The sequence below is a fragment of the Rattus norvegicus genome, chromosome 6 (assembly GCF_036323735.1).
Source record: "Rattus norvegicus strain BN/NHsdMcwi chromosome 6, GRCr8, whole genome shotgun sequence".
Classification (NCBI taxonomy): Eukaryota; Metazoa; Chordata; class Mammalia; order Rodentia; family Muridae; genus Rattus; species Rattus norvegicus.
Genome location: NC_086024.1, coordinates 10,952,086 through 10,966,661, shown reverse-complemented (window position 1 = coordinate 10,966,661; position 14,576 = coordinate 10,952,086). Strand labels below are relative to the sequence as shown.

General features: G+C 42.3%; 1 protein-coding gene across 1 annotated transcript in view; it reads right to left on the bottom strand.

The window, feature by feature from the left end:
• The window catches only part of Fshr (follicle stimulating hormone receptor), a 207,960-nt gene extending 193,627 nt beyond the window's left edge, over positions 1-14,333 (bottom strand). Inside the window, exon 1 of the mRNA NM_199237.2 lies at positions 14,112-14,333. Within this exon, the coding sequence (NP_954707.1) occupies positions 14,112-14,263 (152 nt within the window). The 5' untranslated portion in view covers positions 14,264-14,333. The remainder of the gene's footprint in view (positions 1-14,111) is intronic.
• Positions 14,334-14,576: the final 243 nt, after the last annotated feature.

The following is a 14,576-nucleotide window of genomic DNA, read 5'->3' as shown; positions in this document are numbered from 1 at the left end:
ATGTGGCCTTAGGCTGGAGAGATGGCTCAGCAGTTAAGAGCACTGACTGTTCTTCCAGAGGTCCCAGCAACCACATGATGGTTCACAACCATCTGTAATGAGACCTGTTGCCCTCCTCTGATGTGTCTGAAGATAGCTACAGTGTACTTATATACATAATAAATAAAATCTTTAAAAAAAAAAAAGATGTGGCCTGAAAGACCCCCTCCCAGAAAGGAGGGGCCCAAGGCCCTCAACTATAGAAGTAAAAAGTAAGTTTTTAGATACACAGACTCAGAACTAAAATGAGCCTGAGAAAGTTCAGATGTGTCCAAGCTTTGTGGGACAAGCTGACCCATCATTTAGATGAAACAGACCATAAAAGAAAACAAAATGCAGGGGTTGGGGATTTAGCTCAGTGGTAGAGCGCTTGCCTAGGAAGCACAAGGCCCTGGGTTCGGTCCCCAGCTCCGAAAAAAAGAACCAAAAAAAAAAAAAAAGAAAAGAAAAGAAAACAAAATGCAGAAACCAGACTAAGATATGGACATTGCTCCATGGGCCACCTGGCAGGGAAAAAGAAACAGTCTCTGACTCCCCAGAAGCCCTGACCACCATGTACTTTTTGCTAACTTACTGTTATGATTATAGCCAAAATAGATAATGTACATGTATGCCTCATTTACTCCACCAATCACATCCCTATAACCATACATCTGCTTCTGTAAGCCTGCGTCTGCTCCCCAATGCCCTATAAAAACCCATCCCTGGTTCTGCTAGGCGCTCCAGTCTTCCGAATTGACTGGGACACCCACAGATACCTGTGCTTCCTGATCAATAAAAATCCTCTTACAGATTAAAAAAAAATGGGGTACAGAGCTAAACAAAGAATTCTCAGCTGATGAATGCCAAATGACTGAGAAACACCTAAAGAAATGTTTAACATCTTTAGTCATAAGGGAAATGCAAATCAAAACAACCCTGAGATTTCACCTCACACCGGTGAGAATGGCTAAGATCAAAAACTCAGGTGACAGCAGATGCTGGCGAGGATGTGGAGAAAGAGGAACACTCCTCCATTGTTGGTGGGATTGCAGACTGGTACAACCATTCTGGAAATCAGTCTGGAGGTTCCTCAGAAAATTGGACATTGAACTACCTGAGGACTCAGCTATACCTGTCTTGGGCATATACCCAAAAGATGCCCCAACATATAACAAAGACACATGCTCCACTATGTTCATAGCAGCCTTATTTATAATAGCCAGAAGCTGGAAAGAACCCAGATGCCCTTCAACAGAGGAATAGATACAGAAAATGTGGTACATCTACACAATGGAATATTACTCAGCTATCCAAAACAATGACTTTATGAAATTCATAGGCAAATGGATGGAACTGGAAAATATCATCCTGAGTGAGGTAACCCAATCACAGAAAAACACACATGGTATGTACTCATTGATAAGTGGATATTAGCCCAAATGCTTGAATTACCCTAGATGCACAGGATACATGAAACTCAGGAAGGATGACCAAAATGTGAATGCTTCACTCGTTTTTTAAAAGGGGAACAAGAATACCCTTGGCAGGGAATAGGGAGGCAAAGTTTAGAAAAGAGGCAGAAGGAACACCCATTCAGAGCCTGCCCTACATGTGGCCCATACATATACAGCCACCAAACTAGACAAGATGGATGAAGCAAAGAAGTGCAGACCGACAGGAGCCGGATGTAGATCGCTTCTGAGAGACACAGCCAGAATACAGCAAATACATAGGCGAATACCATCATTAAACCACTGAACTGAGAACGGGACCCCCGTTGAAGGCATCTTAGAAAGGACTGAAAGAGCCTGAAGGGGCTTGAGACCCCATATGAACAACAATGCCAACTAACCAGAGCTTCCAGGGACTAAGCCACTACCCAAAGACTATACATGGACTGACCCTGGGCTCCAACCTCATAGGTAGCAATGAATAGCCTAGTAAGATCACCAGTGGAAGGGGAAGCCCTTGGTCCTGCCAAGATTGAACACCCAGTGTTGGGGGGGAGGGCGGTAATGGGGGGAGGATGGGGAGGGGAACACTCAACGAGAAGGGGAAGGGGAGGGGTTAGGGGGATGTTGGCCCGGAAACTGGGAAAGGGAATAACAATCGAAATGTAATAAGAAATACCCAAGTTAATAAAGATGAAAAAAAGAAAGAAAAAAAAGCTTGCGTTTAAGGTGTCTAGAATTCAGTGGTGATGGGAAAGCAGTGCATGATGGGTTTCGTGTTACTGGAGACAGAGTCAGGACAGTCAGTACTCATGGCAAAGCATATGATCTCTATGAGAGAAAGAATTCTGGCGCCCCAGCAGGTACAGCCCTGTCAGTCATAATCGGATGTCATAAAATGTGAGTTGAATAAATTTCACTGTAAGGGAGACTCTAGACCTGTTCTTGCTGCCATGATGGGCATGGATTCACTAAAACCAGGAAATGGAGAGTTCTGTGGGCCTTCTCTGTAGACCTGATGAAGGAGATAATAGCTGGAGCTATGGTGGTGGTGACAGTATGGAGAAGTGGAGACTTCAGAGTCATGCTTCAGGGACTAAATCCCTAGCACCAGGTGATGGGATGATTTGGGAGCTTGGACTTGGCGATACAGGGAGAGTAGGGCACCTTGGGCTAAGGAGGTTAATTGTACTGTTTTGTACTTTGTCTTTTTTTTTTTTTTTTTTTGCAACTCCAAGGAGGGATCCAAGTGAAGGTCTCCAGGCTTTGTTGGGCATTCCATACATGGAACAGGACCATGTATGTGTTAAGTAACTCTACATAGTGGATGAGCTGACCACATTGAATGCAGATCACAGCAGAGACCGTTCAGAATTAAGAATGTGTGCTCTAGCATCTGAGGTCGGGCAGCAGTGCAGAACTTGGCAGAGAAGTAAAGGACGCTATAGCATAGAATCAGAAGAAAGCAGCCGCCAGCAGGTGTTGGCCAGCTCTGTGGAGTCCTCCGAGGATCTATAACCTGTGGGCAAGGAAGCAGTCTTCACATCTGGTATTTGAGTTTGAAGGTAATCCTGTGGTACTGGACTTCTTGTTTTTATTTGAAAAATAATTAAATCACTGTATTAAAAGTACTAAGAATAAAGAATAATTTACCAGTCTTGTGACAAGAAGGATTTTCAGTGGAAACATGAAAACAGAGCCAAATTGAGCCAATTGAGTCATGAATGGGGATTCCTGGGTGGGGATGAAATGTTAAACAATGTTTTTTTTGTCATAAACCCCATTGAGGAGATGGTAAGAGGATTTTTTTCAAGAATGAAGCTACAAGGTTGTAAGAGCAACCAAATGTTCAGATTATAAAACTGGTGAACAAGATGCAGTGACCACCGCTGTAGTGGTGTCCCCTTTGGGCTGGCTAGCATATAGGACCTCAACCCAGTCCAAGGTTGTACAGTCAGAGCTGAAATGGTCACATTGTCTCCTGTTCTGAGACAGAGCCATGCTGAGATTTCAGACTCTGCACAATGATCTAAAGCAGTGTGATTGGTACTGCACAGCTCCCCATCCTCTGGGGTACGTAACTCTGGGAAGAGGTGGAAGCAAGGTGAGCTGGATAAAGATTGTCAGACTTTATTTAAGATGCCAAGTATGGTGACACACATCTTTAATCCCAGCTTTCAGATTGTAGAGGCAGGTGGACTCTGAGTTTGAGGCATAGAGAGTTCTAGGCCAGCCAGGGCTACATAGTGAGATCATGTCTCAAATCTCTTCCCAACAAAAGTAAATAAATAAATATAGATAAGTAAATAGGCAGCTAGACACCATTGACTGTTGTTAGGCAAGAGCCCTTACCCTCATTGGCAAAACACCAAAGATGGATTTATTCATGTATCATCTTCGTGTGTGTGTGTGTGTGTGTGTGTGTGTGTGTGTGTGTAGTACTGAGGACTGAACCAGACTCTCCCAAATATTAAGCAAGTACTCTGCCATTGAGCTGTATAATACAATTCATTAGATTAGGAAAAAAATCTGAGACTGAATCTCTAAGCTACCCAGGCTAGCAATCCTGCGTCAGCCTCCCAAGTAGCTGAACTGAGGGGCACAGGCTTCAGGGCAGGTGCTGAGGATGCATTCTTCACAGATCATAAACAGAATTTGTGGATTTATAGGTACTAGGTACCACTTATGAATGTAGATGCTAAGTTACTTCTCCCAGAGCCCTCACTCATCCATCGGCATGCCAGAATACTGATAACAAATGCTTCGTCTTCCTGCAGGAGTCTGGAAGATTTTCTCCAGGGAGCTTGACCTGCCTGAGTCCAGATCCAAGATTTGATGTTCCCTTGACTTAATGACCCAGTTGGGTCTTCTGCCGAGATTTTTACAGTGTTCACCAATGTTGTTCTTTTCTCTTCGGAATCTTTCCCAAGAGAGCTGCTCCCAAGGGTTCCTCTATGGGCTTTCTATCTGGCTGTCAGAACTGTTTGTTCTTCTTCCACTCGTCTCTAGTGTTTGTTTGGGGCAATGAGATGCCTTTCGAAGACTGTGTGTTCTTCTCGAACGAACTAGGGTGTTTCTCATCTCAGGGGCGTGATAAGCAGTGCGGCTACTACAGGCAGGATTCCAGATGACCTCTCAGCTGTCTGTCACAATACTCACATTTTTTTGTTACTGTCTCAGTTTTATAACCTAAGCCAGTATTTCTTGTTGCATGATTTTTCTCCCTTTCTCAGTATATAGATGAAGACAAAGGCCACACTGTTTACTCACTAAGCATCTTCCTTCTCTGGTCAGAAAGCAGCAATAGCAGGTATATGGAAGTGGTGTTGGCTTGGAGTTGGCTGTGGATGGTTCATGCAGTGGGCTGAAGATGGAAAGCGATTGTTTTGTTTTGTATTTAATTTGTTCTTCTAGTCTAAAGTTAATACAGCCACATAAAAAGAGTTTAAAAATGGAGAAGAAAGAGAAATTCCTTAAGAGTTCAGGGCTCTCAGGGATCCTCTGCTTGTGTACCTTTATATTTGAAGGTATATTGCTTCTGCAGGCCCATGGACTTTGTGAGGCAAGTCACTGCTATTTCCAACTCTGAAGAGAATGCATCCCATGCTGCTGCTGGTGGCGATTGTGATAATGGTAATGCTGCTGCTGCTGCTGCTGCTAGAGGTGCTGCTGGAGGTGCTGCTGCTGGTGGTGGTGGTGGTGGTGGTGGCGATTGTGATAATGGTGATGCTGCTGCTGCTGCTGCTGCTGCTGCTGGAGGTGCTGCTGGTGTTGGTGTTGGTGTTGTTGTTGGTGGTGGTAGTGGTGGCGATTGTGATAATGGTGATGCTGCTGTTGCTGCTGCTGCTGCTGCTGCTGCTGCTGCTGCTGCTGCTGCTGCTGCTGCTGGAGGTGCTGCTGGTGTTGTTGTTGTTGTTGTTGGTGGTGGTGGTGGTGGCAATTGTGATAATGGTGATGCTGCCACTGCTGCTGCTGCTGCTGCTGCTGCTGCTGCTGCTGCTGGTGGTGGCGATTGTGATAATGGTGATGCTGCTGCTGCTGCTGCTGCTGGTGGTGGTGGTGGTGGTGGTGGTGGTGGTGGTGGTGGTGGCGATGCTGCTGCTGGAGGTGCTGGTGGTGGTGGTGGTGGTGGTGGTGGTGGCGATTGTGATAATGGTGATGCTGCTGCTGCTGGTGGTGTTGGTGGTCCTGCTAGCGGTGCTACTGCTGTGATGCTACTGCTTGATGGTTGGGTGGATCCGGCAACCATAGCCCACTGATAGGCAAAATCTTACCCAAAAAATACATGACAACATTTAGGAACACAGTAGCTTTGGAGAAAAGTAAGAATTTGGAGGAAGACAACAGCCCCAGTCTTTCTTGCTTGCTGAGCCTTCCAAGTAGTATGTCAGCTCAGAAGACTCAACCCTGCCATTTTCATAATTTTAAAACTTAAAGTTAAATGTAACTATATGATCATGTTCCATTAAGCCCTACCATTAATTTGCTGGTGTTTATTGTTATTATTTTTTATTTCTTGACTATGTTGTCCTTGTAAAATATAGTAAGTGGTTTCCAGCCTTTTAAGCCACAGACATTTGAGAAGTGGCCCTAGAACAGCTCCTGAAATCAACCATAGGGTGGTCAGCAAGAAAGATGTAGACTGACAGGATGATGCCTCTTCCTTGACCTTATTTCAGTGCTATGTGAAGCTCTGTTCTCATTCAGTTTCACTGGCATTCTTTTCTACTAGTTCTCATAATGTTTGTTTTATCTTCCATAAGCAATAAATTATCAAGTTGGTGGTCTTCACAATGACTATTCTTTGGGGGGTTGGTTCCTATGAGAGGAATGAGGAAAACTTTAATTTTTACTTGATGCTTTTTTTTGCATCTTCATTGGAGAAGGGACATTGCTTGTCCTTGGCAAGTGTCTTGTACACATATAATCAATAAATGCTTGTAGTTAAAAGAACATGTTGTGAAAAATGAGCCACTTTCCTGTGGTCTCAAAATGGAATACTGGAGTAGAAAAAGTATATTTAGAAAAGAGAAAATATTTGTGTTTAGGTAGGGAAATAGAAGATATATCTGAGAGCTAGGGATAAGAAAATAGTGTGTGTGTAACAGGGTTGAGGACAGAAAGGATAGGAGAGGACACTGGGATGTTGACTTGATGCCAGAATATGTCTGACTTTTATCCTGAATCTGAGAGTTGAATCACAGAGGGTAATAAGTTAGGGTAAGAGCTCAGCACAGAGCTACAAGAGAGGAGAGGCAGAAAGATCAAAGGATAACTGATGGACTGAGGATGAGACAAGAGGAAGCATGAGTATAGGCCACACTGTCTTTTAGGGACGGATCCTGTCTTTCTGAGACCAATCTCACACACTTTCACACAGTAGAATGTTACTCCCGACAGTTTGGAACTTCACACTGTGACCCTTTGGTAGCAGAAGCCTTTATTTCTACTGCTGTTGTCCTTCAGGAGGTCATTAGAGGGACAGCACGCTCAGCAATCTCTCAGCTTTGTTTATTTAGGCACAAAGTCATTGCCAGAGCTGAGATTCTTAGCAAATTCTTGTTCAAAATCCCTGTCAATCTATAACAACAATCTATGTGTCTGTATGGGGATTATTCAAACTGCTTTCACATAACAAAACCATGCATGCAGCCCAAGGGAATACTCACCTATTAAGTCTAACAACTAGAATTATTACCCAACCATTAGAATCTGAGGCCTAAGAGAATCCCATTGGTTTTGGCAAGTTTGTTTGGATGGTATTCATAAAATGAAAGCACTTCAGAATCAAAGGAACCAGAATCCTAGTTCCATTTTCCAGCATGCTAGATAAGAATTTTCTCCATAGTATCCTCAGTCAGTTGAGTTTTCTATTTCATTGAAACTTAATTGAACTTATGGACCCTTTGTTTTGTAGAGGTTTTCATCAAGTAGGGCATTATGAAGATGTACATTTACTGCAATTGTTGAAACAGGACTCCGTGTAAGGGTTCTATGTTGCTCTTTGATGAGAAAGGTTTGAAAGAGCAGCTGAGAGAGAATGAATTCAAACCACTCCTAAGACTAAATAATTAATTGAGTTCAAGTCCTTGGCTTGGTTTATATATATATATATATATATATATATATATATATATATATATATATATATAATCATTTGAAGAGTTTCAGCTCAGTGGCATATTCCATATGAATGAACAAGGTAACGGCCTGTCCAGGTCAGAGACAGAGAACAGGCTTTCAGATATCTCAGGGAGAGGTCAGAACAGAAACAAACATCCAAATCTCATTATAATCAGATCCTAGGCAATTAAAAATAATTACTCTCTTTCATAGTTGACCTTGTAGGCATATATAAGCTGGAATCTAGTCTAAATAAAACTAAATTTAGTCACAATCTAACAGCTTAAAGAAAAATATAATCCAATCAACTATAGTGATTGGATAACCGAATTAAGTAGTTTGGAGAAGGATACTCAAAAGTTAAATGAATTTCTCATCTTCTGGAATGATACGCCCTTCTTTCTAAAATTCAGGCTTCTTTAGTGTGGGAAGGGTAGCAGGGACCCCTCAGTACAGTAGTGTGATTTTATCCTCACGAAGCGAGCGGAGTTCTATGCCATCAAGCCCCCACCCTTCAATTGCTGATGATACCTCTGTAAATTATAGCTCTTAGCCAATTCTCAGGGTAGAGTTCATCTTCTGCTTTAAAAGATTTTTCCCTTGGAATGTAATTTCTACTTGTTCAAGGCACTGTATTTCTTTATTTTTTTTCTCTCTGATTCCTCTGCAGGGAATACAAACCTTTCTAGCAGCCCAATTAAATTCAAAACATTGGCCATAGGCAATTTTTGATAAAGTAAGTATAGGGGTTTTTGTTAGGAGAAAGGATTATGCTGTGTGCATTAGCATTAAGGCAGAAGAGTTTCTTTCAAAGGAACATCTAAACAAGGCAAGGCAGCGGACAAGCCTGCACTGGGCACCCAGGCAATGTGCACTTGATTTTTGGCTAATGCAACAGAGTAACAATTAAAGAACATTAAATGGGTAATATTCCAGGTTTGAGATCTGGTCCTATTTGGCAAAAATATATTTCTGTTTGAACATTTCTGTCAGGTTTAAAGTGATTTTGTTTAGGCAATTTCATCCATCTTTTTAATATTTATAAGTATATAGAGGCAGACACAGTTAACTCAAGTCAAAAGAATTTAATGACTTACTAGTGTACAGAATATTCAACTTTTAACTTAGGTGACTTGTTTTGCTCTTTCTGAATAAATTAACAGATTCCAGAGAGATATATCGGCATTTTCTTTAAAACAAACACATAGTAAAACAAGGAAAACAAGAACACTATCAAATGCTATCATAGTTCACTGCAGGAGAGAGTAGTAATCATCTTTTATAGAAATCTTTTCTTCAATACTGAGTAGCAGAGCAAATAACCAGATGTAATTCTGCCTGATTTATTAAAGCATTTGTTCAACACATAATTGAAGACCCAGAATGTGTATTGCATTGACCCAGACGCAATGAGCAGCACAGGGGACATTTTCACTGCAGTTGGAGAAATAAGACACACACGAAAAATTAAACCCAAAGCCAGATGAAGTGTGAAATGAGCCCGCATCCTGATTCAGAAGAGGGCAAGATTAATAGAGACCGAGTGACCACGGATGACGTCATGAAAGACACAAACTGCCAGTGTGACTATGCTAACTAGTGTGCACAGCAAGAGGCCAAGAAGAGACTCAGTGCAACTAAAGCAAGAGTCTGTATGAAGACAGAGGTAGAGATACAGTTTGAGAGAAACCCTCCAGCCTGTGAGTTCGATCATCTACTAGAGGGTGAGGAGATGTAAGCCAGAAAGGGAAGCTACTGAGCTATTGCATTATTTTTGAACATAATGCTTCGTGGTGATGGCTTTTTGCAGAGGGAATGGGATGACAATGAGCAGGCTGCTTTGGAGAAAGAAGAGAAATTTCAGAGGAAGGGATAATGGGGGACTAGAAAAGCCTTGGAGGGCTAGTCCTCCCGTCAGAGGATGGAGGTCATCACCATGGATGCTGTGGTAAGAAGTGACGGCTGTTTCTCTAGTGGTTACAGTCTAGGTGTTAGAAGCACCTTGGTGATAAGAACAGACACATTTAAATTGCCACAATACAATGAAAAGCTACCCAAGGGCTCATGTTTGTTAGGACTGTTTCAGGAGCTAGGATTCCTGCTCATGGTTCCCGCCAAGAAGGAATTCTTTCTGGCAGTGGGGGTTGAATAAGCCAGCTTTTCCCAAAGTATCTGTCTATGGGATCTTAACCCCCCAAACATGCTCCTAGGGGAAAAAGCACTCCAAAATTATGTTTGAAAACACCATGAACTATTTTACTTGAGGATCATACTACTGGTGGGCATGGCAAAGGCACATTGCAATCCCTCTTTGCACAGAACATTGAAATATTATCCCTCAGAACTAAGGTTCTGCTAAACAAAGGCTGAGCCAGAAAAACTTGTTTCTAACTGAAAAATAGCCTAGAGCTGTGGAATGTGGGGAAGGAGCTAATCCAAGCAACCATACAAGGAATCTAAGGCCAAGAAGGAATAGAAATTTACAAAGAATGAATTCAAAGTAAATGCTAGTCAAAAGAGATTGCAACTGTACATTCCCATATTTGTAAGGAGAGAGTCCAACACAGGCAGCCAGGAGCTGGGCTCAGCATTCCCTAAATCAAGAATGATATCAGTGGACTCTCTTTAACTATTACAGACTGTACTAGAGGAAAGGATTGTATCCAGAGTATCTTCTAGATTTAAAATTTTGGACCTGGAGAGAATGTTTACTTTTTCTTTTTTTCCAAGAATTTCAACTCCATCAAGAATGAAGAATGATCATAGACCTTTCTAGATCTGGCGGCTACCTCCAACTGAAGCAGATTCTGCGATAAGTCAGAAATCAGATCGCTTTCTTGATGATCTGAATCAATCTGCTTCCTATGTGCTTGGCAAATACTAACAGCCAGTGGAAATACCAAGTTGTTTTGTTGTTTTGTTTTGTTTTATTGTTGTTGTTGTTGGCTTTGTTTACTCAGTGTATGAAGGTTAAATTTTGCACCCAATGACATATAACAGGGAAGTGACAGATTATATAAAAATTTATCATTTTCCAAATCAGTCCTAATCTTCTCAACTGATCTAATCTTCATGAAAGCCCTATGCATGAGAGTGTGTTTGTCTAATGTTTTCAACTTGTGAACACCACCATTATTAACAAGAAAAGCACAGGAGACATAGTGCTAAGTTTGTTCCTGGCACTGTCTTGTTTAGTCTCCATAGCAATCCTGTGCATGCACTGTCATTTCTATCATATAGCCAGGAGCGCAGATGAGAGGATAAGTTACTGGCACAGTGGGGAGGTACTAATTCTGTCTTTGTTGACTAGTCACAGTCATTTTAAAAATGACAGTCAACCCCCTTTGGGTGGCTCCAACTCTTGACCCTTGGTTTGGCTTAATGTTCTCACTGTGGTGCTATGCTTCAAGTTGCTAGACCCTACTTGAGCAATTTACATTCGATGTATTCTCTTACCTCGAAGCTGTAAGTTAAAGCAAGAGTGGACAACAAGCAAACTAGACTGGACCAAACTGGCTGTCATACATAATCAAGTAACACTTTTGTGATTGATTTTTTTAAAGATCATGAGCTAGAAATATTTTCTTTACCTCTTATTTTATTTATTTATCTTTTTTTTACAGATTTAGAAAAGTCAGAAGATTTTGCATTGTAAGATGATGTAAAATTTAAATTTCAATGTACACAAAAAATGTTTTTTTTTTTGAGGACTATTTGATTCATGTACCTGCTTGTCTATGTCTGCTTTTACACTGCCACACTTGAGTTGAATAGCTGCAAAGGAGACTGAATGACTTCTAGTCCAGCTCTAAGAACAGCATATAGGCATTTTTCCATAGAAAGTAGTCAGAATACATGAATTACCCACAGCATGCAGGGGAGACAAAGACAGACTTAAATTTGGTTTAGTTCTGCATGAAGGAGCTGCATGGAGGTCTTTCCTGAGGTTGTCCCGTTTACTATGCTTTTGAGAAGCAACAGCAGCACCGTGCTTGCACTTCCATTGAGGACTTTCAGCGAACCAGTACATACAGAGCATAAAGCAAGCCACAGGAGCCATTTGCAAAATGGAATCCACTTGCATCAGTGCCCTTCTGGTCCTTCTGCCACTCACACCAGCATGGGCATATCAGAGGGTATGAGTGGCCATTGGTGATCACAGCATATAAGAGATATGAAAGGAAACTGCTACAAACTAGACAGAAAGGCCAGAGACAGACAGTTGTTTTCCACCATGTGAGTACTACCCCTTTTCCATGATGGTGGATCAATCCACTGGAGTCAGTGAAGGTCAACTAGTCAACCCAACCTTACCTGACATGGGCATCACTAAAGTCTTTACCCAAATCCAACACTGCACGATGCGTGAGGAACACCAGGCTGAGTCCACAATTTCACTTCCTTGGCAAAGCTCCACTTTACCCTAGGCCTATTAATATATGGAAAAAATGTTCTCTCCCAAGAATGTTCTTGTCATTCTCTCTCTCTCTCTCTCTCTCTCTCTCTCTCTCTCTCTCTCTCACACACACACACACACACACACACACTTCAAGCAGTTATCCCACTCTATCTTTTCCTTCACAGCACACTTGTCAAGAAGACTGTTGGGTTACACTTAGCAGAGTCTGATTTAAGCTCTATGGGGAGGAAGACATTTTCTTCACATAATCCCCAGAGTTTCCAAACTCATCCCTAGTTGGGAAGGCTGGTAGCAGTTAATGCCAAGTCAGCATGTATTTGTCTTTTCGTTTCTATGCATTTTCCTATATTGTATATAAATAATTAGAGCTACAAAGAGTCAAGAGCATGGACTTTTTTCTGCTATTCTGTTTAAGATTCTCCCAATTTCTATAAAATCACAACAGGTCATGGTCATGCTTTTTCCTTGGCTATGAAGTGCTCTTGAGCAGGGACGTATTTTAGTCATTCATATGTTAGTGTAAGAAAAAAAGAAACCATCTTGGGGCTCACTAAGTATCATGCACACATCTCTCCTCTCCTTTATTCCTTCCTTTTTTTATTCCCTACTCTTTTCCTCCCTTTTCTTGTTACCCAACTTTTTCTAGGCAGAATGGAAAAATCCATCTTCTTAAGAAGAAATTACTGTCACTAGACAGCCAGGCATGGGGGTGGGGCACATCTGGGAGTGTAGTGGAATGCTACTAAATAATTAAATGTATAGGAAATATTTACTTCATAACGTGGGCATCACTGTTGGAAACACAGAGTCACATGGGAGGCAATAGAAGAGACCCAGAGAGAGGTGAATCAGTGAAGAGAGGAAGGGATCTGTATCTATGGCACAGCCACCCAGACAAGCATTAAAACCACGTTCAAGGTAGAAAGCAGAGGCGCAGGGAGGGTATTCCTTAAAGGACTCAGGTGCAGATAACTTGCAGGAGTTCCGGGCACATTGGCCTTCCCTGTGTTTGGAGACCTCATACACTAGACTGGGTGTGTACACAGCACACTCTTCAGCATTGTCTGGAAGAACGGTCTCATCTGGGCAGTGTAGCCAAAATACAGAGCTGGTCAGTGTTTTCCCTTCTCTGCAACTGCCTCTGTACAGTAGCTGTTGAGTTGAGAGGTCAATGGAGAGTGCTAAATTCCACACATTCTCCTAAAAGGACAATCTGAGATTCCCAATCACAGCTAAGAGTGAAAAACTGGAGGTTGTTGGCCATCTGATTCCCACCTGCACTTCCTAAGGAAGTGTTACCGGAACAATCAAAGAGCCCATGTCTGGTGTGGCAGGAGAGAACTTTTTGAGAGGGCAGAACTCTGTGTCCTATGCTCTGGATCCCTTTCAACACGTTGTGAGAGTTTGAAAAATTCTTTGGTTTGTGGCCACTAGATTCCAAATTGCAAAGAGAAGAGATAGGACGAGGTATGTCCCATTCTTGTCCAATTCTAGGAGAATGTATACTTCCTGTTTAAATAGTTAAGCAAAACCTAAAGTTGGCATCACTTTCCCCTCTGTGTTCTTTCTCCCTCTTAGTCATTCTTCCTGCATCACACTCTCTCCCCTCACCTCTGACTCCCTTTCCCCAATTAAGAAGAACCTCAGAACCCAGAACTATCTGTGCTGTTTGCAAAGCCACAGGTGCTCTCCTTGAGATCCAGTGTGTGCAGCTGGCTGAGGCCAGCATTTCAGGCTTCCAGGTGTAGGTCTCCTAAGTATTCTACTCTGCTTGTTTTCCCTTTTATTTTTCCTGCTTCTGTAGGGAGTGTGAATTTACCCCTAGCATAAATATGTCCTCCAAACTACCCCTCCCCCTTTCCCTAAGATTCAAGTTTCCACACTGGCCTTCCCTGACAAATGCCAATATAAACTCTCGCCAACTCGCCTTGGAAAGCCACAGGACAGAAGTGTCTGTCTGGGGGAGTGTGTTCTACTGTAGCCTTTGGTCAGGCCAGAAATATTTCAGCCCAGCAGATATCAGTCTAATAGGAAAATAATAATAGTACTCAATGCTCAAATGGGAACCACACAGCTGTCCCCGCGGTGATACTCACAGTTCAATGGCGTTCCGGGGGAGGTCGGTCGGAATCTCTGTCACCTTGCTGTCTTGGCAGAGAAAGACCCTATTAGAGCAATGACACAGCCAGTGATGACATCCAGATCCCGTGCCCAAGAATGCCAGCAAGGAGACCAGGAGCAAGGCCATCCTTATTTATCCATTCACCGACTTTCTTTCTGCATCAGCGCGAAAACTTCCACAGATTCCCCAGGCTCCTCCACACACTGTCCGGATAAGAGAGATCTGCTTGGAGAACGGGCAAAGTCACGTGACCCACCAAGAGATGCCTTTTTTTTTAGTCGCTTCCAGGCAAGTAAAATTAATATGTGTCAATAGTGATTATATATATTAATATGTGACTAATGTGTGTCAATAATCTTCTGCTTTATCCTTCAAGACCTATATTTTTTATTCCTTGACCCCCAAAATGACAGAAAAGAGAAACTTGGTGCATATTTGA